Source organism: Typopeltis vanoorti, chromosome 14 (assembly GCF_054136105.1).
Source record: "Typopeltis vanoorti isolate ZY-2024b chromosome 14, IOZ_Tvanoo_1.0, whole genome shotgun sequence".
Lineage (NCBI taxonomy): Eukaryota > Metazoa > Arthropoda > Arachnida > Uropygi > Thelyphonidae > Typopeltis > Typopeltis vanoorti.
Genome location: NC_143562.1, coordinates 96,094,555 through 96,122,383, shown reverse-complemented (window position 1 = coordinate 96,122,383; position 27,829 = coordinate 96,094,555). Strand labels below are relative to the sequence as shown.

Here is a 27,829-nt window from a genome sequence, read left to right as displayed (position 1 = left end):
CTGATAGTCTGATATCGTTATGATTATTAAAAAATGAGCGGCTAACCAGTTTAAAATCTAGTGATACTATCAGATTTGATTTAGATAGCACTGGTGAACTGTTTTTCTTTCCTTCTTATCCCTCCCACCCACATATCAAGAATGTCACACTTTTTCCTCATTTACCAATGAATAAGGAAGTATCATTTTACTAATTGAGCCAAACTTGCTTTTTCATTAGATGCCTAGTAGCTCAGATTAATTCTTGGAATAAACACTTAATATATTTAGAATAAAGTGGAATGTCAGCCATAAGGTTCTTTAATAAGAGGGGGAAGGTTAGTCTGTGGATGAAACAGCAAAAAAGACTGCTTTGCAAAACAGAATTTAATTATGTTACAGAAATTTTAAATTCATGTGAGAAAAAAATTTTCTCACATAAAATAGGTTCTGAGCTGTAACTTATTTGTAGGTAAAGAAAACAAGTATAGAGATGCACAAATTAAGGTGGAGGTGGCAGCTGCTTTGTCCTTGTCAAGCATACATTTTGATTTCAGAGTTCGGTGAGCTGTAGTACCAATGCTCTTTGGACAGTTTCGGGTTAACATATCCACTGTAAACAACAGGCTGTACGAGGGTTGTTTGAAAAGTTTGGTAAATTTCCAATAGACGACAATTCGTTTATTCATACCAGTATCTGCACATATCTTTTTCACGATGAATTATGCGTTGCACATGGCAAAATTTTAGCCATGTGCAACGCATAATTCTCGTTTGGCAAACATTTAAATTGACTGTGTTCACATTTTTCATAAAAATGGAGAAAAACGAGTTTTGTGCAGGGAAAAAAAGACTTTTATTTGAAGAAGTGGATGGCTGCGCAGATCAAAGCTGAGATAGATGCAGTTCATGGGGACTCTGCACCAGCATTAAAGACTATTTATTTTTGAATAAATGAGTTTAAACGTGGTCATAAGTCCATCGAAGATGAATTGCACTCCGGACAGCCGACTGAGGTCACCACGAAAGAAATGATTGACAAAATCCATGGTATTGTTATTGAAGACCATCGAGTGAAAGTGCGTGATATTGCTAAGATTGTAAGCATCTCAACTGAATGGATGTATAATATCCTGCAGGAAAAATTGCACATGAAAAAGCTGTGTGCATGAGGGGTGCCGTGATTGTTGACTGTCGATCAAAAATGTGCATGCGAAAAGACGGCAAGGATTAAGTGGGGATTAGACCAACAGGCACTGAAAACAATATATACCGGAGCTATACTATCATTGATATCTTATGCTGCACCTACCTGGAAACATACACTAAAAATCAAAGAAAAACCGACAAAAGCTAAACAGAGTTCAACACCTTATAGCCATAAATTCACAGGATTTTTTGTGTCGATTTATGAATGTAGACGAAACTTGGATTCACCACCACACACACACCTAAGTCCAAGCAGTAGTCAAAACAGTGGACAATATCCGGTGAAAGAGCCAAAAAAACGAAGATCATTTAGTCAGCTGGGAAGGTGGTGGCCACTGTTTTTTGGGATTCCGAAGGAATTATCATGATAGAGTATTCGGAAAAGGGTAAGAAAATAACAGAAGTCTATGATACGCCATTATTGATCTGTTTAAAAGAAGAACTGAAAAAAAAAAAAAAAGAAAAAAAAAACCCCGCCAAGATTGGCGCACAAAAAAGTGCTCTTTCATCAAGACAGTGCACCGTCCCACACATTGGCCGTTGCAATGGCAAAATTGCACGAACTGAGGTTCGAATTTTTGGTGGGAAAAATAAAGCTTTCACATTCTCACACAGATCATTAAGAGAATTTGGATGACCAGGTGCGTTAGCTAAAAGCAAAAGAGCTTTGAAAGCTAAGTAACTGGCTGGCTCTGAGGCTCTGGGAGCCTGGCTGTGTGGGAGGAATGACATCATGCTCACGACTTTCTTTCTCTCAGCCAGGAAACACTCCTCGAGGCTTACATGTATTTGCATGGTAAATTTAAAGATGTGTTAATTAAAACTCTTGCTGCATATATAAAGGGATTGTCGCAAATTGATTAACTATGTTAATCAAATCCCGCTTAAGCAAGAGATACCTGTGTGTGTATACATACACACACACACCAGATATCTGTATACCCGATTTTTAATCGATCTAACTTGAATGCTTCTTTCTAGATGTTTGTGTACACACACACACCAGATATCTGTATACCCGATTTTTAATCGATCTAACTCGAATGCTTCTTTCTAGATGTTTGTGTACACACACACACACACACACACACACACACACACACACACACACACACACACACACACACACACAGACATTCAATTCGAGTTAGATCGATTAAAAATCGAGCAGCTGCAAAAGGCTGTTTTGTTCAGCATAGCATTCATATTCAAAAAGTATTACAACTCATAGGCCCTTGGGTAGGGCTCGAATTAGTGGAATATAACCAGCCTTTTACTTAAGACTGAGGAAGCAAATCGAGCTTGGATTATACACAACAATGCTTTGTGTTGCAAGGGAATTTGTTGCGTTTCTTGAACAGCAGTAAGTTATACTCCTCAGAGAAAATTGTATGAAGGAAAGGTAAATGGACCGAAAGAGGAGGATGAGAAGTTAGTTTCGTATGTTTAACAGCAGCTGTTTAGAGGAAAGTGGAAGAATAATGATAACCAGTTCAATGGAGCAGCATCCATGAAAATACCTATAAAAAATCTATCATGTATGCTATAAGGCCTGAAATTCAGTTTGTCCACAAAAAAAAAAAAAAAAAAAAAAAAAAAAAAAAAAAAAAAAAAAAAAAAAATTGAACAAGCAACCTGGAAGCCTCCCTCTCATTTTAAATTAGCTCTTAATGCAAGAGAACCTCCAGCTGACAATCTGCCTGGTGAGATTGAGGAAATCAATGGACGAGAAGAACGTGTTTCCTGAAAAGCAGGTCATACTGCTTGGGGAATGGTATGGAGAAAAGAAGAGGAGGATAAGTTCGTTTCATATGTTTGAAGCTGAACTCTGGATGCTGACCAGCATATGTTCAGAGAAAAAGTGACCAATTCAGATTACCAGCATCCATAAAAATATCTACAGAAAACATAATGCTGAAATCTAGTATCTATGGGAAAGCAATTCATGGAAGTTTGGGACAAGAGTCATCTATTAAGCAGATTTCTCTTTTCTAGAGAAGATGTATTAAGGAGACTTTTGGTAAACCTACCAAATGTAACAACATTGCTAAGGATTGATAGATTTGGAATTTATATAGTGTTAGTTGTCCAGAGGAGAAACAGCGTCAATCTTCTTCAATGGAAAACGGGAAATAGAAAACCTGAGGAAACTATGGAGTATGATTTTAATGAAGTGAATGAGAATGTACTGTGAAGTTCATTCCCGTTTCTGTTTTCTATTCAAGAAGATTGACACTGTTTCTCCGCTGAACAACTACCACTATATAAATTCCAAATCTATCAATCCTTAGCAATGTTGTTACATTTCGTAGATTCACCAAAAGTCTCCTTAATACATCTTCTCTAGAAAAGAGAAATCTGCTTAATAGATGACTCTTGTCCCAAACTCCCATGAAAACCTGAGGAAACTATGGAGTGTGATTTTAATGAAGTGAATGAGAATGTACTGCAAAGTTGGTCTTCTAACTAAGAAATGTAACCTGAGCAGGTAAAAAAATAAAGACCATTTTCTTACAAAGGAGGTCAGAAAAAAAAAAAAAAAACTAGTATTGCGTGATTGTGATTCATATAAATGATAGAGATGGATGAAAGTGAGAAAGTTAATGTGGTATGATGGTAGTAAATGATATGAAGTGTGGTAGAATTCCTTATCTTCTAGAGAAGAATATAAGGAATGGAAGTGAATTTATGATTAAGAAGGAGAAAAACAAGCATGAATATCTGCAATGAAAAGATTGTCAGAAAAACTAATAAGGAAAGATAACAAATTAAAGCAGGTGCAGAGTGAGATAACCTAGTAAAAGGAGAACGACTACTAGACAAAACATGAAAGGAGTCAGAGGTAGCTAAGGAAATTTGGAAGATGGATGGATTGGGGGGGGGGGGAGCTGGTATGAGGGATGTAAGAGAGAACAGATTTAAAAGTCAGGATAATAGCGATGGCCAGCAAGAGAAGAATTAACTGTAAGTTGTACAGTTATGAATATTCAGCTGAGGTATGACACAAGGATGTATATTGAAGGGAGACCATGAAGACCAAGATCCATTCTCAAAAAATACAATTTTTGTTGGTGATATCGTCTAGGAAAATTTAACTTTAAACGTGCAAAATGTTTTACAACATAATGCAAAGAAGAATATGCAATGTGAAGAAGTACAAATTAGCAAAAATATAAAAAAACAACTCTTCACAACAATACTTTGAAGACTTTTTTTGCTCATCATCACTTTTTTTTGACACGATGTCTAGGCTCATTAAGCATTCCTGACTCAATAAATATAATGCAAATAAGGATGCAAACGTGGATGGAATATTACCCCACTTTGCAACTTAGGGGATGTTCTTGGTAGTGTTGAGTAAATTCTCAGTACATAAGACAAATTTGGGAATGCATTCTGCAAGTCATTTTTATAGATTTGCTGCAGAAGATGGAGAGCTTGATAAATGAGTTCTTGACAGAAATAAACTGTGTTTAGGTCTCGTGTTTTGTAAATCCTGAATTTATAAAAGCACAGGACATGAGAGGAAAGTAGCTAAATTATAATTCTATGTTTGATGAGAGCATAAAGTTCATAATCATATAATGCAATGCAATTGGCATTTTACCCATTATTCCTGGCTTCCATGCATTGATTCTTGTTTCATTTTTGTCACCCCATTAAGAAAACAAAGGCAGAAAAATAGCTCAAAGGATTACTTGAATGTTTAACACACTGACAAATAAAGATATGGAGATTATCCCTTTATAAGGCTATGGTACGGCCACATCTTGACTACTGTGCACGGTATTGGTTAGATAAGTTTCTGGATCAGGTGGTGGAGGTAAGGGAGGGGGATTCAGAGATGAGTAACAGGTGTGTGGAATGCTCCCTATCATCCCTATCTGATAGAATGAAGGTGTGTAGGTTGCAAAACTCACAAGTAGAGGAAGGGGAAAATGATAGAAAGTTAAGTTACTAAACTAATTTTATAAGACTGACACAAAAGAAATTTTTCAATGTAGGTTGTGAACTAGTTGTGCTATGGAGAAAGAACTGTAATCAGTCTTATATTTAGGAACAGTAATCAATCTAAGGGAAAGAACCCTATAGAGATTTACTGAACCTCCCTGTTCAGCTGATACTAAGCAACTGATATAGCTAATCAGTATAGTTCAAAGTTTTTCCTTTTTTGTTTGCTGGCACTAGGCTAAAATTGTCATAAAAATTTGGTTCTTATTGACAATTCAGTTAAGAGTGCTGATCTCACAATCAGTATCAATGCCCTTCAGCTATCAATTCTCAGAGAAAATCTAAAGGAAAGCACCCTACTTTCCTCTTCTCACAACAATGACTATAGCTAACTATGAAGCTTCAAATATGTTAGCATACTAGAAATAAAAACACTGTACATGTTGCAGCAAATTATCTCAGGTACTACTTTAATATTTTTATGCATATTTGTTCATTGCATATAGTCAGCTTGGCACAAGGGATTCAATAATTCAGTAAAGATCTCTAAATACACATTTAAGCCAAAATTGTGTTCATATGTAAGAACAAGTAAGAATTCTTAAATATCAAGATACTTATTCTGCATACAATACAGAGTAGGGTCTAAGTCTTGAACTAATGAAATTTAATATTACTTGCCTTCATTTTTATAATGTAATAATTATAAATAAAAAAGTTTTCCTTTGTTTTAATGAGTTATCAAAATGGTGATAAATCTTACAGATAGGAAGCAAGTTACTCCACTTCTTTCTGTAGATACTCTCTCACTACCTCAACAAATTATATTAAACTATAACGCTTCGGAACCATATTGTTTAAGAGACTTACGATATTTCTCCAAATGGTGCGAAGGCCTCTTTAAGTTGTTGTGTTTCTATTTCCGGACTAAGATCTCCCACAAAAATATGATAGTGTTCTGTAAAATATTATATATATAATTTTTTTAGCAACCAAAATTAAAGTTACTAGGAAGACATGCATAACATTTCTTTTTATATCACAAAAAATATTACAATATATATTTTATAATTAACTGGTACTGCGTAAAACTACACGAACCAGTGGTGAGTAACTTCTCAGACCAATGTGAAGAGTTAGGCTTACTTAGGATATCTGTATTTAAATTCAGATATCCTACAAACTAAAAATAAACACTAAGACAACTTGTGAATGCTGAGGAATGTATTCCAGTAAGCTCTCTGGTCTACTTACCTTATGAAACTTATATAGTTTCTACATTCGGCTTTGAAATAATGATGGATCTAATATCCAATATGTTTATATAACTTTGCATCACCAAACTGAAGCCTTTTGGCTCTTTATTTTTATAATTACTTTTATGCATCGACCAAGAGTTTGCTTACGAAAAATATACCTCTCCAACATTTAAATGAACAAGAGTTTTTGCTCTCTTAAGGTTTCTGCCTGGTCTCTGAAGAGAAACAACCAGTTGGAACTTTGTTTATATAATTTTGCATCGCCAAACTGAAGCCTTTTGGCTCTATATTTTAGTAAACAAATTTAATTTAAAATGTTAATGTGGTATTCTTTCTGTAAGTTGTGAACAAGACATTTTAAAATGTTATTTTCATCTTTCAGCTACTAAAGTTTTGCTTAAATATGAAGCAAGTCTATTTAAGTTAGATATTACAACTTATTCGTAACTTTGTATGAGGTATCAGTTGTAATGCTCGTGTATGTTATCTAGAAAAGCATTTTTACAAAATATGTTGACAATGATGAGGGGAGTGAAAGTTAGTGCAGTATTCATATTCACATTGTGAAAATAATTAAATAATAAATAAAATTTCCTACATTATGAAAATAACTATTGTCATTTCAAGTATGTTTTTAGTAATTAATTCACTGAAAAACAGTAACGGCAGCGTTCAATGATAAACTAAGTGGAAGTTGTACCACTATATTTCCAAGCATGTGCCAAAGTGAAAAGAATGTTATCAGAAGTAGATAAGAGTTCAGCTGTCCAGGAGGGAGGGAAGGAAACCGGAGGAGAAAAATTGTGGAGTCTGTGTCCTCAAAAAAGTGTGAAGTTTATTATAGTCATTAATCGATACAGGAAAGCTGAAAAGAAGTTATTCCTTCAGAAGTTTTGATATAGAAGGCAAAGTTTTTCCAAAGTGATAAATCACCAATGTTTTTAGTAGTTAATTCAATGGAGATTGTTACTTTCATATAGAACGTTATATTGAATATCTTGAAAACAAGACATTTTCTACAGTATACTGTGATTAAGATGCAAGAAGCATTAGACTGTCATATTGCTGTCATACCGAGCAGCTTTTATGTTTGTCTTTCTCCTGTGTGAATATTAGGATGACACCTGTTGGGTTGTTGGATTCTGAATATATAGAGATTTGAGTAATTAATATATGCTTCAGAATCCAACATGATCTTCCATCACATAAGCTAAACATGTAATTATTATTTAATGTAAATCACTTCTTTATAATTTAATATTCATATAACTACCTTTAAGTTCTATTAATATTTAATTATATAATCAAGGATATGTGTTAATAGTGAAAAGACTGTATTAAAATATTATTAAGTTTATTTTATTTATTGCTATGTTAATATTATAAGAATGTATTCAACATTTTAACTGTGTATTAATTGAAGTGTAAATATTCCTTATTTGTTCCTGTATGTAGAGGTATAATGTTATGCAATGCCTCAGTTTTATTATATTTTGTTTTGGTTGTCATGGAGACGTATGTAAGATAGCTAGCACAAGTTTAGAAGTTCAGAGCATTGCAGAGTGGTATTGAAAGACTGGAAAGGATTTTAGTAGAAGTAGAGCGCAAGAACAATTTCGGCGGGAAGAAGGGATATATAAGCAAAGAACAGAGAAAACGATTCATTCGGATGGAATCAGAGTGCGATAACAGCGAGTCACTCAAGTAGCTAATTAAAGTTTACTAGTCGAGGAGCGAGTTAACTAGTAAGTTGTAGAACAACTAATAAAGCAATGGAAGATAGCAAGGTGATAACTGGATGACTAGCTATACTTTAGTTGGCATTTAAATTCAGGACCGACTTTTCAGGGACACACGGAAACTTGAAGCTTAGCATGGAGCTAAGAGAATAAGTAGAGGCAGCAAGGTTGAATTTAAACGATAGCTGTGTTAAGAGATATAGTGCCTAAAAAATTAATAAAATGCCAGAAGAATAGGCAATTGTGCATAAAAACTTCAAGTTAAAGAATTACTGTGTGTTACCTTAGTTTAAGAGTTATTAGTAGAATACTAAATTGGTCAAGTGTTGTCAAAGATAGTACAAGCCTTTTGATCTGAGCAAGAACGTTTAACTATGTGAATTGCGACCATTAATTTATTCATGTTATTACTTAATATATTCAGTTATTACTAAGATTTGTTTTAATGAGTGTTGTTAATTGTTTTAAGTGTATACAGTTATAAGAAATGTTCGTATATAAGTAGATGAACAAGGAAGATTACCGGTAAGAATCATCCAATTATTAATATTCCTATGCGGAGATATGTGTGTGTTTCTTCCTAGAATATCCCTATATTAACAGTAACTATTGCGGAGATTAGCTGGAGTATGGATTTAAGAGTGTATACTTGTGAAGAAGTGTTACTGCCCTTTTATTGTATTTGGAACTTAAGTAACTATGAGATATTAATGTAACTGATCACTAAGGAACTTTATGACATTGAACTTTATTAAATAATTAAATGAACTTTGTGAAGGCAGTATTTCAGACAACAGATTAACCATTGCCTGAGATAGTATGACTGTATTACCAGCTGACCTAAAATGTTTATAATACCTTATTCAGTGATTTAAACTAAAGTATATAAATTGTAAGCCTAAATTAAATGTTTGCTTTGTTGATCTAAAGTTGTATTTTGCCTGAATCTCTTTTACTGCACCGTTCATAAAAGTAGTGACAAAATGACGGATCCAAAGTATGGGTTAAGACGAAATAGGATCCAACAGGGTCATATGATTGAAAAGAAATTGTGTGCAATAGTGTTTTTTGTGTTCTTAATCTGAAATATACACAATGATTTGATGTATATATTTGTGTTTCTGTTTGAAAATGAAATATTTTTATTTTGGTTATAGCGTGTGAAGACTATCTCTTAATGAGTTAAATGAGCTAAAGGGTTTATTTATAAAATAATATGTTTATGTGAGATCCTAGGTTACAAATCAGTGTACAAGGTTAATATATAGTTCAGTTTCAGATTTTAATTTTGAAATTAAGAGTAATGGATTAAGTAGAAATTAATACAGGTATCCCTCGTTATACGGGATCTCACTTTACGCATTTTTGCTATAATGTTATTTTAAGAGGGGTGGAGAGGTATTTAATAGGGGTGCTTAAGGGTCAAAGCTGTATAACTGAGAGGAGACCTCCACATAGCCTTTAAAGGAATGCAGAGAACCGACCAGAGCTTCTGACCTAATGTACAATCCTCACCTTCTCGTGGTGCACCCTGTTGGGTATCTACCTGGATACTGAACGGACGAGGATGGGCTGGCAATTTGGGAGTTAGCTGCCCAAATTGTATTCTTATTGGTTAAACCAAAATATAGAATGATGGTACAACATGACAAAATTTCATGCCGGCTGGGGCATCGCCCGGTTAAACAAGGCCCCCGTTGTTTTTGCCAGGGAACCAGGGCGAACAGCGAAAAGTCAACTGCTGGAACAAATCTGAAAATAAACCCCAACTCAACATCACCAGAGTTAAAGATCAGTACTATCAACGTAAGAAGCCTGAATGGCAAAGAAATGGAGCTAGCTGAGGAATTAGATAAGCACCAGATCGACATAATAGGGGTGACTGAAACAAAAAAGACCAAAACTGGTGAGATCTTTCTGAGCAATAAATACAAAATGTTATATTCAGGCAATGACAATCAAGGAAAAGAAGGAGTAGCCATAGTATTCAACACAAAATACGAGGCTAATCTTCTTGAATGGCAGTAAGTGTCAAGTAGAGTAATGTGGGCAAATATGAGAATGGGCAACTGGACAATGAGACTTATTTGTGCCTATGGTCCCACAGAAGGTTCTACTAAGGTAGAAGTGGAGGAATTTTTTGAGGCTTCAGAAAAAGCAACTGACACAATGAAAAATGAAAAGTTGGTCCTTGTTGGGGTTCTAAATAACAGAGTAGGAAATGATTGTCAGACATACAAAAATATTTTGGGAAAATTTGGAGAAAAGAGCAAAGCTAATAATAATGGCAAATATCTGTTGGATTTCTGCTCAGGACATGGACTGGTTGTTACTAACAATATGTTCCAACATAAAAATGTGCACAAATTCACATGGAGAGAAGAGGCTAGGAATAAGAAAAGTCTCATTGACTATGTTATTGTTGATAGTGATGTTTTCTCCCTGGTGCAGGACACCAGAGTGTACAGAGGATTTGAAATTAGAAGTGATCACTATTTAGTCTTGAGCAGGATAAAATTGAATTTCATATTGAAAAGAATAACATGTAAGAAAGTTTTAAAGCGAATAAAAGTTGAGCAGCTCGCAGATGTGAACTGTAGGCTAAAATACACAAAGATTATTGAAGAGAAAATGAAAGAGTTTGAGAACAGGAATCAAACCTTGAAGATTCAGTGGCAAACTCTGAAGAAAACATTGATTGATTCTGCCAGAGAGGCATGTGGTGAGGTTATCTGTAAGGATAAAAAAATCAGAACTCCCTGGTGGACACAGGAAGTTAAAGAGGCAGTGAAGGAAAAGAAGAAAGCATACCAAAAGTTCCTGTCAAATAAATCAGCTTGTGCTCTTAGAGAATATAGAGACAAATGCAAGAATGCTAAACACTGTGTAAAACTAGCTAAACAAAATTCGTGGGAGGACTTTGGCAAGAATATAGAAAATAAATATCAAGAAGGTGGCAAAATATTCTGGAGGTTGTTGAAGAAGCTTAAGAATGGAGGAAAGATTGCTGTAAAAGGAATTAGAGATGATAAAAGTGACATGAAAATGGGAGAAAAAGATATCCTTGAAGTATGGAGTAATTACTTTGAAAAACTGATAAATGAAACAAGCAGTGATGACAGCACAGTGGTAAAAAACACTGACCAGGCATGCAGTCAGGAATACATATCCATACTAGAAGTAGAAAAAGCCATCAAAGGCTTGATATGTGGAAAGGCAGCAGGAGTAGATGATATTCGACCAGAAATGCTGAAGTATGGTGGTATAAGAGTGAGTCTTACAGTGGCTGCACTGCATAGTCCAGAAAGCCTGGACACAGGGACGAATTCCCGATGATTGGAGTAGAGCTCTCATAGTACCCATATATAAAAAGGGAAATAAAACTGCATGTGAGAATTACAGAGGTATTTCCCTACTGAGTGTCCCTGGCAAGATCTATGCAAGTATACTTGAGAAACAATTGAGAAGAATTGTGGAAGAAAAGCTTGGTGAAGAACAAGCTGGATTCAGGCCAAATAGAGGCTGTCAGGATCAGATCTTCACTTTACGACAAATAGTCGAGAAAGCATGGGAATATAACAAAGATCTGTATTTAAGTTTTGTCGATCTGGAAAAGGTATATGACAAGGTGCCAAGAGAGAAGCTACTCAATACATTGCAGTTATATGGTGTCAATGAGGCATTATATCAAGCAATACTTAGTCTATCTTTATTTGAGTTGTAAGTCAGCAGTTAGAATTGAAAGTACAGGAAGATGGTTTAATGTTAAATCTGGTGTGAGACAAGGATGTACATTATCCCCTCTGTTATTCATTATCTATATGGATCACATTATGAAGGAAAGTGGTATTAAACATGATATCAAAATTGGAGATGTTAATGTCAGCTCTTTGCTTTATGCGGATGATGTTATACTTCTAAATAAATCTGCTACAAGTCTGCAAGACTCTCTGACTAAATTGAATAGCTGTTGTAATAGATATGGTATGAAGGTCAGCAATAAAAAGACAAAGACAATGAAAATAGGCAGAATCATTGAAAATGTCAACTTTGTTGTGAATGGAGAACCTGTGGAACAAGTAAAACATTTCAGCTATTTAGGCACGATTTTTACTGAAGATGGTAAATTAAATATAGAAATAGACAACAGAATCAGCAAAGCTGGTATGGTGGGAAGTCAATTGAATAAATTCATATGGAATAAGAGAGAAATTAGTAGGAACACTAAATTAGCTGTGTACAAGACAGTGTTCAAACCAGTTTTAACTTATGGATCTGAGAACTGGGTCAGAAGTAAAACACTTGACCAAAGACTAGAGACCACAGATATGAGAGTCCTGAGAAAGATTAGAAGCGTGAACAGATGGCATCAATGGCAATATCATATTAAAAACAAGGATATTAGGAAAGAACTTGACATTGTCAGCATCCAGGAATGCGTTAGCAGAGCTAATCTCAGGTGGTATGGTCACTTAAACAGAATCGGCGAGGAAAGATTAGCAAAACAAGTGTTCTCTGCCAGGTTGGCAGCAAAACGACCCAGAGGAAGACCAAGATATAGGTGGATTGATACGGTACAAAGTGCTTTAGACGATAGAAATATAAGATCTGATAATGTTGGAGTCTTGACAGGTAACAGACTGATTTGGAGGAAAATTGTAGATAGGAAATTAATAATGATGTAATTTTTTTTCATGTAGTACTATCATATCCTGTACACCTCTTGAGGGTACATGGCAGGAATTTGATGATGATGATGATGTTATTTTAAAAAATCGCAACCAGTAGCAATTTTGCAGTCACCCCATGGGTGAGCATGTGACTTTGTGCGCACACTTCTTTGACTAGGTGGCATCGTGCTGCATGTCGGTCTCACAGAAGGTGTAGAACTAGTAAGCTCCATTGTTGGAGTCTTCTGCAATGCAAACATTATGGAATAAGGAGGTTATTATAACCAAAATACTTCCAAGACTAAAAACAGCGAAAAGCTATAACACTAGAGGAAAAAATTAGTATGAATGTAATGAGCGCACAGTCGACATAGTCAGAGCTACAGGAATTTCAGAATGAACTTTAAGAACAATAAGAAATCAAGGAGAGAAAATAAAAGAAAGTTGTAAAAGTGCAATGAGAATGTCGACAATTAAGATAACACAGGTAAGGGCACCAATTATAGAGAAATTGGAAAGGATGTTGGCCCAATGGATTGAACATGAATATCAACATGCTGTTCTGTTATCCACCTTGAATATCCAGGCTAAAGCAAAAAGTTTGTTTGATGATTTTAATATTATGGATCCTGATCCTAAAGTGTAATCTTTTGCTGCAATTGCTGGTTGGTTTGAATGTTTCAAGGTGCAACATGGATTCCATAATCTCAAGCTGACTGGAGAGCCTGCGGGAGCTGATGCTGTTGCTGCTGAGAACTTTCCAGCAAAATTTCTAAGTGTAATTCAGGAACATGGTTATTTGACTCAGAAAGTGTTCAATCTCGAAATTTGTGTGTTTTCTTTACAAGTTTAAATAATTCATTCATTAAAATTTCTTTTGCTCACAGGTGTAAAGTTTATATTTTTTTATATCCTTCTGAAGAAACCGCTATTGCTATCTCATCCATGCTAAATTCAACTCGCTTTACACGATTATTTCATACAACCAATTAATCGCGTAAAGCAAGGGATTTCAGGCATATTAACAGAATGCACAGTTAATGATACTACATATAGCAAACACTGTTATAGTGAACTCACTCACTATAAAGTATCATAAAGCAAGGACATCAATGCTATTACAACCAACTCTTAATATAACAAACTACTGAAATGTAGCAACCAAAATCCCATGTAGATACGGTGCTATGATAAAAGATTTCACTTCAGCAAGTGAAATCTTTTATCATATGCTGTAACGAAGTATTCCTGTTGTCCCCGAGTCTGTTACACTGCATCTACTGTGTAAAGCAATTCAACAACAGTAAACCTTCCATTATAATAAGCACTCCTTGTTGTTGTTCACCAGAATGAAAGTTAATTGTATATAATATTCCTACAGCCTACCCCAATGTACATGCTAATGAAAGCCATCCAGCCATTTAAAAAAAAATAAGAAATACCATCAGTTCCATTCGGTTTATAGATGCAAGAATGTCTTGGATCTACAAGATGAATGTGAATATTCCAAGGATCATATTTAAACTGTCTGCTGCTCACAGAAAACATGCTCCTTAAAGGGCAACACCAATTGCTAATCATGGTCAACTCAGAGTGCATTTCTTCTAGCAGCATACAGTATATATAGAATTTAGTAGGGACTTTCAGTAATTTGTGCAATATCACTATAACAAAAACTTGGGTTCTTAATATCATTAAAAGGATACTAGAAGTGATTAAGGGTCAAAGTGGGATAACAGGGAGATCTCTATGTTGCCTTAAGGAATGAAGAGAGCAAACCAAAGTTTCTGACCTAATGTCCAATTCAACTTATCGTGGTGCATAATAATTTATGCACCACGATATGTTGAATTGGGATTCAACATATCATGGAACTGAAAATGGGATTTAGCCAAACAAATTATACATCTAATTCTCTTTCTCCACAGCTTTTTGTTTTTTTACATGATTTCAAAATAACGGCTTAGATAACAAAAGCAATTCTATTTTTACACTGTATATTTTGATTTTAACAGGTTCAAATGCACTTATTTTTAAAATTTGTTTGAATTCAGTTCGCTTATTTCCATTAATTATCATTTTCTAGTACAGTACATATGTACTTAAACTTGAATTTTGGGAACCCCCTCGATGTTTTAAATATCAGGGAATACTCTACACTACAAAATGTAGACAAATGTCAAGTATAACTTATATCGCAAAATCACAGAAAAGTGTTGGTGGCTTTAAAGCAGCTAAGGATCATGTGACTTATTTTGCAACGATGCTTCAGGAGATCGTATATTAAAACTATTACTGATTAATCGATCACTAAGACCGTGGGCAATGAAAGGTGTGGATTTTAATAGGTTACAGGTACACTAGAAGGCAAATAAAAAAGGTTGGGTTACAAAAGAAATTTTTAGTGAATGGTTCTATCAATGATTTGTTCCAGAAGTTAGATGCTATTTAATGGGGGAAAAAATCTGGACTTTAAAGTTTTATTGATTATAGACAATGTGCCTGTCCATCCTGTTTTAGAACACCTGAATGTGGAATTTTGTTTACTGCCACCTAATACAACATCCTTAATACAACCAACAGACCAGGGGTGATCGCTACCTTCAAAACTTACTACATAAGAAAATTCCAATACATTTTGGATAAACTAGATGAGGATAATTTACTGACAGTTATTGATGTGAGGAAGAAATTTTCTATCTTGGATTACATCTAACTTAAGTTGGCATTATCAGAATTAAAATCATCAACTTTAAATACATGCTGGAAAGCTACTTGGCCAGAATGTGTGAAAAAGAAAAACCCTGTACCTTTGCATACAACTGAACATCCCAATTGATTTTCATTTGATGATTTTTTGTCTGCAGATATTGAAGAATTGATGGTAGACAAGGCTGTTAGTGATGACGAAATAATAGAAGCTCTCCTTGAGGATCTTGATGAAAAAGAAAAAAAGTGATAATGATGAAGAGATTCTACTCATTGCAGGATTAATTAAAGAAAGGCTTGAAATGGCTAGTAAAATCGCAATGTCATTTTCTTACACATGATCCAAATACTGAACAAGCTGAACAGTTTAAAAGTGAACTGAAGTCATGCATGGTGGGATATGAAGAATTATAATCTAGTCAAAACAGGATCGCAATGATTAATTAGAGTTTGTGGAAGAAAAAAAAAATCAACCTTCAGAATTATTGGAAATTAGCTAATTTAGTTCCTTTTACTGAAGAAAACGCTTCGCTATTGCAGTATATGAACTGGATGGCCAAAGTGTTTCAAAGTGATCAAAGTAATTTAATTCCAGTCTCTCATAAAAAAAATGCAGCTACTGTAAGAAAGTGATGGCGAATAAAATTTAACTAATATGTGTATTTGAGCCCTTTCGAATTTGTGTTATTAGTGACACTATTTTCTTTAAGATATATATATATATATATATGCTTTGTTTGAAAATAACTTATTGTTTGTATCGGGTTTTCACATCTGGAACCATTCTTCTATTTTTTCGTATGCATTGTATTCTTTTTTACATGGTTTTTCAGTTACACGATTTTTTCTGGAACCAATCTATCGTGTAAATGGAAAATTGGGTGTATTCTTATTGGCTTAAACAGAAATCCAAATTATGGCACACGACAGAATTTCATGTTGTACCATCATTTTAGTACACATGAAACAACCAGGACCCAGCTGTTTAAGAACTCTATAGTGATCCTTCAATAGATAAATCAAATATAAATAACTCTTCTCCATTGCATATGGAATTCATCCTCCCCATTCACTTCAGATGAAATAAAACAAACATTAAAACAAAGGAAAAATGTCCTGGTGAAGACCTAATTCACATAGAATTAATGAAATGGGGAGGAAACAACATAATTAACCATGTCACAAACTTACTAAATCTATGCCTAGGAGAGGGGAAGATACCAGAAAATTGAAAAAATGCTACTCTGATACTATTATTTAAAAGAGGGCAAAGTAGGAGTAAAGAACTATAGACCAATTAGTATTCTCTCTAATCTGTACAAAATTCTCACAAAAGTAATAACAAAAAGTTAACACCTCTTCTAGACTCAAATAAACCAGTAGAACAAGTAGGATTCCGTAAAGACTTTAGCACAATTGATCATATTCATGCAGTAAAACAAATAATAGAAAAAGCAGAAGAAAACCAATTGCCTCTTTGTTTGGCCTTCATTGATTATGAAAAAGCATTTGATTCCATCAAAACTAATGCGATAATCAAAGCACTCCAAAATCAGGGAGTTCCTGGAGAAAATATGGACACCTTCTCCTTGCAATATACTTCACTGCAACAGCAACAATTCAACTTCACACGAGTAGCAATAAAATATCAATTGAAAAAGGTGTCCGACAAGGAGACTATCACCCAAAATATTTACAACAGTCCTTCAAGAAATATTTAATAATATAAACTGGACAAACCTTGGTATAAAAATAAATAACAGAAACTTAACACACCTTAGATATGCAGATGATATAATTTTTGCAAACACTCCAGAAGACCTTAATATAATGATAGAAGACCTATATCATGAAAGAAGAAAAGTCAGTCTAAAGATAAACAGAGAAAAAACTAAAATCATGTTTAATCATTTTGTAACACCAAAAAACATAATAATAGAAAACAATTTCTTGGAAAGTGTGTCTCTTCATAGACATACTTAGGTCATCTCATTGATCTAAACTGTGGACTCCAAAAGGAAATAAATAGGAGAGTTCAACTTGCCTGGAGTGCATTCAGAAAATTAAAAAGCATTTTTCAAAACAATGATGTCCCACTCTGTTTAAAAAGGAAGATATTAACTTCCAGCATCTCATATGGTTGTGAAACCTGGTCACTAACAATAGCACTGGCAAATAAATTAACTCAAAGAAAAATGGAGAGGTTGATGCTAGACATCACATTAAAAGATAAGCGAAACACCTGGATAAGCCAGACTCGCATCACTGACATCATTCTTCACCACAAGTGACTAAAATGGAAACGGGCTGGACATCTATCCAGAAGAGAAGATGAGCTATGGATCACCATACTAACGAACTGGATTCCTAAAGAAGGGAAACGAGGCCGAGGACGTCCTAAAAAAAGTGGAGTGATGAATTGTCAAATTTTGTTGGGGAAAATTGGTCAACCATTGCCAAGGAACAGAGAAAGGTGGAAAGAACTGGAGGAGGCTTTTGTCCAGCAGTGGACAGAAAATGGCTGAAAAGAAGAAGTAGAAGAAGAATCTGTTTAAAATAGCTCGTTTTTGGCACCAACATAAGAAGCATCAATGGAAAGAAACTAATTGAAGAAATGGATACCAATCCGACACGGTATGCATTAATGAAACAAAGACAAAAACCAGGCAAGATTTTCCTGAGTAACAAATACAACATGTGATATTCAGACAGTGACAATAAGGGGAAAGAAGCAGCAGCTATAGTATTCAATGCTAAATATGAGAATAATCTTCTTGAATGACAAGCAACGACAAGTAATAAAGTGGAAAATATTTAATTGGGAAAGTAGACTTATTGTGCCTACAGTCCCACAGAACGTTCTACTAAGGAAGTTGAGGAATTTGCCAAGGCATCAGAAAAGACAAATGACTTGATCAAAAAGGACAAGGTAGTCTTGTTAGAGATCTAAACAGAATAGGAAATTATTACAAGACAGAAATATTCAGAGAAAAGACTAAAGCTAATTATGGTAAGTGCCTGCTAGGTTTCTGTTCAGAATATGGACTGGATATTAGTAAAACCACGTTCCAACAAAGATAAGCAAAAAATTCACATGAAGAGAAGATGCAAAAAATAAGAAATGACACCCTGGTTACAAGACAACCAAATGGGTCTCTGACCTTCACTGTCTGCAGAAAACCTACACACATGTAAATACATGTGTGTAGGTTTTTGATAAGCAAAAACATGTAAATACATGTTTTTGCTTATCAAAAGACTACTGAATAACTACAATGATATGTTATAGAGTAAATGGATTTATTAACAAAGAAATATATATTTATACATGATGATGTGTACATCCACAACTATTGGTGGAATCTTGTCAAATAAAGTTTTAATGAATGATAGATTACATGCTCGAGATGGGCACTTTGTCTTTCAAGACAAGTTGCATAGTGCATGCAAAGGTCCTCTGTCATCTTGGAGAACAAGGGTTGGGACATTGGATGGACATGAATTAAGGCAATGATAACACTACTGCATGGGACAAACTTACAGAAATGAACGAACTGCTCACAAACAGGTCATAGGGATTGGACTATTTGCTCTACCAACTCCGTATGAATGAAAATAATGCTCAACAATAAACGTCTTTTTTTTCTAATATCAACACTATTGCTATAGCTAAATGGCAGACTCTACATGAGCTCTTCTATTAATCTGCATGGAGTCAAAGGCATATCTCATAGTGCATGTACTGAGAGGAGGGCATTTTAATTTTTTTCTCCCCATGCCCTACATCCATCAATCATATCACCCCCCCCAGCAATACGAAACTATATAAACCTTAGTCCATCAGACAAAATTAATTTTCTCCGATAACACTGAGCTCACCCATATATTAAAAAAAAAAAAAAAAATTGTTTGTCCAATGGCTACACTTCCCACCAGATAAAAAGAATTCTATCACCACATACCCATTCCCCACTCCCAAATAAAGATTACAGCAAATCCATCACCATCCCTTAGGATTAACAGACAATGCCCTGGATATCTAAGCACAGGATCCACTGGAAAAAAGTCACTTTCCTCCAATAAAACGTTTAAATTTGAGAAGCTGTTCATCAATTCTGCTACAGCTCTTACCAACTACTCCAACATAAATATGGTTGCATCAAAAAACTACTTCTCAAATGGAAAACCATCATCAACAGGCATGCAGCCCAACAGCCAAGAACACTCAAAACCAATAGGTGGCATAATTATAAGACTTTAGGTCATCCTGTATCTCTCCTGTTCCATTTTTTTGTTACTGAAGTGCACCTGCAAGCATGTGTTTGATATCAATGTACTAATCCCCGAAGATGCCGAATGAACTTTGGCAAAATATAGGAAGTAATTAAAATAGTTATTACCTACTTTAAGTTTTCAATTTCCTGAAACAAAGCAATATATTAGAATTCTTTTTCTACTCAAGACAGTACTTCTCTTCTGATACCTAAAAATTCTTTATGCTGTCCAGAAAAGGATAGTTTAATTGATTAATGACAGCTCTTAAAGACAGCCACTTTCTCATAGGTCAGGTTCTACATTGTGTCACTTCTACAGATGTTTCCTTGGCTGAAGATGCTAATTTAGCATAATTGGAATCTTCAGCCAATTATGCCTTCTGTTTCAGTCATATCTATAGGAACTCAATTAACAGCTACTGAACATCCCTTTACAGTTGAACTGCATACCTTCCAAGTCATCTTTCATTCCATCCAGCTGATTCTGTGAAACAGCTGGATGAGTGACACTATTTTCTTTAAGAGATGCATGTGTGTGTGTGTGTATTTTGAAAATAACTTGTTCGTATCAGGTTTTCACATCTGTAACCATTCTTCTATTTTTTCATATGCTCTTTTTACATGGTTTTCATTTACATGATATTTTCTGGAACCAATCTACCATGTAAATGGACAATTGAGTGTATATCCTTGATATTTTATCCGAGCATGAGGGAAAAAACTACATATAAAATCTTCACAACTAAGACATATCAAGATATTAAAATAACTTAAGATGAAGTCAGCTCTCAAACAGAAGCATTTAAAGTCAAAGGTATTTCATGTTCAAAATCGATTTGTGTTATACTGTAATTACAGCTACAGTAATTGAACTTAAAGAATTTTCCATATGTGACTTGACAATTCTGTCACCATAAAATGAGTGAACCAATTCAGGGATAATTTCATCAAGCATTTTTCTGATCCTATAGTATGACAGCAGCACTATAAAGCACAAAACATTAATCAATATCTGATGAATGGTGGTTGATAACAATGTGAGTGAATGTAGCTTGTTATCCAGAAAACTATTTTAAATATTTCCTTCTGCCACTTCAAAACCATAGTGCTTGCTTCTTGCTGCTAATAACTGCAAAATACCATGACTGCTTGATCTACACAACCATGTGATTTACCACTTTTCTGAAGATAAAGGTTTGAAATTCAGAAAAATGTTAGTGGGAGGAAGGGGGTCAAACAAGTTTAGGTAGTGACCATTCCCATAACACACATCAATTATATATTATTTTTGGATACAATTTATGGAAAGTCAACCACCTCTGTATACAATAAGTTGTGAAAACTTTGCATCCACTTGGGTAAGGATTAAAACAATATAATTTTGTCTAGTGTAGCTTACTTTGTACTAAGACACAGAGTTTGAAAGACTTCAAATTGGCAAATTAAGTAATGTGTATCTAGGATATTAAAGATCCTTTACCTGTTTATAGTAAAATATCCGGCAAAATTCAAAGCTTAAATTTTGAATTTTATCAAAGAACCTCACTTGGCTTGTACTACTTAAAACATGGACTCTGTCCAGGAGACTGTGTATTTGCCTTATATTAGTGCAATGATTAGGGTTCATGGGCTAGTGAAAGCTAATCAATTCAAACAGTTTGTGTCTTATAACAGACGAGGCAGAAATCTCGGAAGGTAAAAACTGTCTGTTCAATACATGGTAGTCCCATGTCAGAGTAGTGCAAATTCAAATTGTAACTGTATGGAAATAAAAAAGTTAATGCAATGACTTATCGAGAATTAGAAACGAAATTTTTGAAAAACACAAATCGCCAATATTTATGACACTGGTCTATTCAGATGGCAATTTTTAAGAAAAATTTACCATCTAAATAGACATTCTTAAATTTCAAAATGTAAAAAATAATATATTCAGCATGAATTCAGAGCACACTGTATGGTATCTATCATACTACACTGAAACCTCTAGCTTTAATTGACAATAAAGATCTGAACTATAACCAAATAAGGACAGTACAATGTGTAAGAAATATACAATTCTAAACATATTATCTCTTAGATCTTTATACAGTTATAAGCTACTATTGTTCATGAAAAATAGTAATACAAAAATATTAAATAAGATGTTTTCTATAATAGATATGAGGGCATAATACATACAGTTCATAAATCAAAAAAAAAAACAGCAACAGAAATAATATACATATTTTGCACCAAAAATATTTATTACCTACTTTTATCAAAGAAATGAAGCCCACCCAAATAAATGGAAAAATCTGATCAATAAATATTTATTATTCAACAGAAATAAAGTAACTATCCAAAAAATTTTTAAATTATTAGATTTAATGGTTTCCAATAGATTGGTTGTATTCAAGGATACAGTATAATATATAAAATAAGTAGTGCTGTTTAAATACTGTCTTATTTTGTTCCAAAATCTAATGTGTATACTTCAACTTTTTCCTGTATATAGTGGTATGCTACAATTATCTCTTTCTCTGTGTGTGTGTGTGTGTGTGCGCGCGCGCACTAATGACGATACATTATGTAGCCATATTTCTTGAATTAAGAAAAAAACACATGAGATGAGTAATACTATTCATTTAAGGCAATATATTTCAGCCTGATTATTACAGGCCATCTTCAGTGGTGACAACAGTTAATTACAAAATAGAACGTAAGCAATAGATTATATGAAAAAGTGAAGGCCATGTGATGTTATACATAAAACAATGCAATGGTATAACTGAGGAAATATTGATAATTCACTAGATTCATTTTAAAAAAAATTGATGTTAGATTAGAAAAAGACTTTCCCATATCTTAGATAATAGAGAGGCAGTCATTCGTATTAAGTTCAGATGGTGAAGTATAGCTTGTAAAGCAATAACCTTGGGATTCCCAGCATTTTTTTATTCGAAACTTCGCAAAGCTGAAGGAATCAAGTCCCAGGTGCTCATATTTATTTGAATGCAAGCCTAGCACTCATCTGTAATCAATGACAAGCTGCTAAACACGAACTACCTATTAATGTCTAATTTCTGATCTTCTGAATTTTATTACCTCAACTGTTGACTCTCAACTTTCCAATATAGTTCTTGTTGTGACTAAACGTTCTGTGCACTGTTCATTTAATAAACACAAATTGCATTTAAATGTCAAATTCATTCCTTTGATACAAAGCGAAGCGTACCCCATACTGTTCCAAAAAATTGGGTAGTAAACATTTCAGGATGCCCATTAACTAAAAGTGAAACCTCTATTCTTTCAAAAGGGCATGATTTCTCGATAGTTTCTAAAAGGATACCTTATTTAGATTTCCTCTTCAACATTGAATGGAACTTATTCACTATCTAGTGAAGATACTAATAACCTGTTTTGATACTTTATCAGTCCTGCTGAAATCCAAGTTTCCACCTACAAACATCACTGTAGATAAAATGAAAGCGTTACACTCCTTAAGATGCAGTCATCTCATGATTTCTAAGTTTGACAAGAGGAACTCTGTTGTTATGGATTCAGCTAATTATAAAAGAAAATTCGTTTCATTATGGGATCGATCAACGTATCAAGAACTGGACTGCAATTTCCACAAACAGACAACTCAGAAAACTGAACTCTTTAGTAGCTTAAGTTGTAAGTCTTGATGGAGACGCCATAGAAAAAGTTAGTTTGCTAGAACCATCCAGGTTTATGGTTTACCCAAAATACACCGAAAGACAATCCTCTTCATTCAATTGTGAACTGTATAGATTCACCTCCTTTTCGAATAGCCAAATTTTAGCACACTTATCAAAAGCTCAGATTAGCAACTCGTGCTCATTTATCAAAATTTCTTCTGATTTTCTAGATCAAATATAAATATTTTCCTACAATCCACTGATGTAATGGTTAGTTCTAATATAGAATCTCTCTTGAGGATACACTACATATACTTTCAGAAGCATTTCTGCAGTGAAATTCTTAAAAGATACAGTGAAACTATGACTTAAGCACTCTGGATATCTTATTTACCAGAATATAGTTTACAGACAAGCTGAAGGAATTGCAATGGGAAGTCCACTCTCCCCTGAACTTGCTTTTATTAAGGACATTTTTTCATCTATACACTTTCAAACCTTCATTTCGGGTTCGTTATATAGACAATGTTTTTGCTATCTGGCCCAATAATAAAGACACATTGACTACATTTTTATCGAAAATAAACAACCTATATCCACACATTAAATTTACTATGGAAATGAAAGAAAACAACAAATTGTCCTTTTTAGGTATTCTACTCCTTCGTACACCATCAGGTGAATTACTTTGGTTTATCATAAGCCTAATTTCACTACACACTACTTTCAACATCAATGAGCTCACCATCCATCAAAAAAAGAATGGCATTATAAAAACATTATTGCAACATGCTTATAATGTTTGTTCTATACCTCAACTATTACAGGAGGAACTTTTAAACATCAAATGATACATGAAACTCAATGGCTACTCAGAAAGGATCATCCAACAGATAGTAATTCCTATAATCCTAACTAAAATAACAAAAAAGCAGTATGTTCAAATTCCAATTCCTTACATTTCTGGCATCTCAGAGCCCATTTCCAGAATTCTTAAGAAATACAATTTAGTGGCTTCTTTTCTTCCTATCAACAAATTATCAGCATGGTTTCCACTTTCTAGCTCGCCCTGGTGTCTACCAACTTCCTTTTGACTGTCATCGTTCTTACTTTGGACAAACTAGACACTGGAAAAGAGAATACAAGAACACCAATCTTACATTAGCAACAGTAAATCTGGTTTGGCAGAGCACAGAATAGATACAGACCACAACATATTGTGGTCTGAAACATGCTTACTTCAGTGATGTCAGTATAAATTTGAATGTTTGTTCAAAGTAAGTGCTGAAACATTACTTCACTGTCCAAACTTAAATCAGAACAACTGCCTCCATCTAAGATATCGAAAAGTCTTATTCAAATTCACACATCAACAATTTTTTTTAATAGAGCTAATGAAATATCGATATTGCAATATTTCCTTAGTTATACCATTGCTTTGTTTTATGTATCTCTTAGCTCTTACTTTTTTTCAAATCATCTATTGTTCTTATTCTATTTTGTAATTAATTGTTGTCATAACTGAAGATGGCCTGTAATAATCAGGCTCAAATATATGGCCTTAAATAAAGTGTTACTTATCCCTTGTGTTTTTTCGTGTTAATTCAAAACACTTCTCATGGCACAAGCATCTCTAGCCATATGTAACTTGGACAAGCTGTTGCTCTTAGGTTATATATTCTTAATCTTAATGCTAATAAATGTCCTAAGTTTAGCATTATGCTTACAGAAGCATTAAATTACTCAACTTAATGTACATGTGAAAGTTGCCATAAATGCAAAGTGCATGAGGAACGATCTATTTCGTCCATATTGACGATGTGCAGGTAATAAATATTTTATTCCAATTCAGAAGCATTCTAATACTAGTACATATCAGAAGACCTAGAACAGTCTCCTATTTGTAAGTTGTTAGCATACATGATTTGAAAATTTGAAAATAATCAAAGAACCCAAAACTTACTGCTAGTATCCTGTTTAGGTGTATTACTAGGTGATGTTGCCCAATTTACTTTCATCTCCTGCCAAATAATGAAATAATGTTATATTGCTCTTACATTAAATAACTATATATTTCAAACACTAATTATAAACAATTGTTTAAATTTTATAATTTTGTTTTAATTTTCAGCTAAATTATTTTTTAAACAGAAAATACAACAACTCATTTTTAAAATACAAACTGACAGTGTAGTTTTGACCTGGGACATTGCCAATGTTAAATATTATAGGTTCTATGATATATATTTTCCCTAACTTTCACAGGTTCTTTCCCCAGGCCTATGTATTTGGTGTTTCAGTATGCTACTTACAGAAAAACCGAGCTTTCTTCATATATTTTATTAACAAAGTATATATATATATATATATATATATATATATATATATATATATATATATATATATATATATATATATATATATATATAAACACAACACAAAATAAATTTGTATTAAAATAATAGTGACCTTGTTGCTCACTCATACGCATACATTCATAACCTTAAAATATTGGGTCTCCTGGCATTAAATACAAGATATCTGCAAAAGAAGAGTCCGAAACTTAGACATTCATAGAAAACTTTAAAATCTTGCTCTGCAAAATCAAAACAAGTTTCTCATCAATTCTTAAATTCACTAAGGGCAGCAACAACAAATTTTTACTTAATTATACAAGAATATGACAGCTCATACCTGTGTCTTCAATATATGCCTTACTTCAAACGTATTCAGGTACAACTTAAAACAGGTACCAAAAACATTAACAGATTACTTCATTAAAATACAGCTATATGGTATGTTTCAGCATTTTTACTCGACAAATGTCAGTTCCACAAACAGAGGATAGCTTTCCATTTAAGAATCTTCACATTAAAAAAAAAAAAAAATTACAGTGCTGATAATTTATATTAACTATTTATATTTATATAAAGCTATATTAACTTCTCATAAGAATTTGAACAAAGAAGAAATCCACAAAATGCAACTATCCATTTATTATATATTTCTTAAAATTATTAATTTATTAACAACTCTCCTTTTATATTTCTATCTAGACTAATTTTTTTACATCTACATATATATATATATAATTTTTTTTTTCCCTCGGTCTGTCTCATGTCCATCAGCTGAGCATACATATTCTCTAATTGCGACTGTGTGAAATGACATTAACAGCCAGGCATCACAAACAGTGACAAGGATTTTCATTAATGGCAGACTGAATATGTTTATATGCAATGAAATGAAGTTTCTTTTGCACCTGATTATTTCATTGCACATAGTATAAAAAACTGCAGGCATTTTGATTCTTAAGACATAAAGTATGTATATCTTGCCAATTCTTCATGCTGCTGAATGATAAGCTGTTTCCACTCATAACATAGCCAGAAGATGCAATTAAGCCTAAAAGCCTCATTAGCCAACCACTAATAGTGAAACTACAAGCATTGCTGCTATATTCTCCTTACAGCAAAATATCATTTTAACCTATATTTTCTTAGCATAACAATGCTGCATATATTTTATTTTCAATTATCTAAACTAACAATGACATTTTCTATAAACAAACTCATGTTAAGATATTTTAAATATCTTAGCACCAGACAAGCAGGATTTCCTGTTAAGGGATATATGTAGAATTACAAAGATGGTTGAGAAGCTGAGGAGATGGCTTTTTACTCCTTTCAAGTTTATGCCATGGCATAATAACTTGGAGGGGATATGATGCATGGGAAGTGATCAAGGGGTGTTTGAAGAAAGCAGTATCAGTATGCATACTCAGAGTTAGAAGGTTAAATCCAGTAGGAGTCAGATGGATGAATAGCATCTTTAAAGCAAGAGTTGCAGAGAAAGAAAAAGTTGTGGAGGAAATAAAGAAAAAAAGGTGATTAGCATGCCCATGAGGTGCAAGACACAGGCAAGAAGGATGACTTGTATAGTAAGAAAAGCTAAAACTAATTAAGAGATAAAGTTAGCTGGATGAAACCAAAAGAAACCCTAGAGTTCTTTCACTATTTGCAAGTAAAAGGAAGAATGACTTTAAAAAGTGCTGATGATTGGTAACAGAAGCAAATCGAATAGCTAAATTACTGAGTAAGCATTTTACAAGGATGTAACATCCAGGTGGTGTGATGCTGCAATGCCAGATATGATAGTGATTGATAGGACAATAGTTTGAAGAAATAGATTCTTAAAATGCAAACAGTCATGGAATTAGATGGAATATTGGCTTGTCCAATAAGAATCACCCTCAAAATACATAAAAAAAAATTAAGAACGCATACGAGCACAGTCCAACCATAAAAAATGCTCAAAACAGATAAACCCAGAAGAATTTAGAAAAAAGGTGGAAGAAACCGACTGGAAATTAAAAAATGACATTGACGAAGATTT

At 33.8% G+C, this 27,829-nt stretch overlaps 1 protein-coding gene across 3 annotated transcripts in view; it reads right to left on the bottom strand.

The window, feature by feature from the left end:
• LOC150099782 (nucleolysin TIAR-like) overlaps positions 1-27,829 on the bottom strand; it is a 287,990-nt gene that overhangs the window by 168,872 nt on the left and 91,289 nt on the right. For all 3 annotated transcript variants that reach the window (XM_090403564.1, XM_090403566.1, XM_090403565.1), the window contains exons 5-6: positions 25,398-25,455; positions 6,010-6,097 (exon numbers count right to left, since the gene is read on the bottom strand). In XM_090403564.1, coding sequence (XP_090259690.1) covers positions 6,010-6,097; positions 25,398-25,455 — 146 coding nt within the window. The remainder of the gene's footprint in view (positions 1-6,009; positions 6,098-25,397; positions 25,456-27,829) is intronic.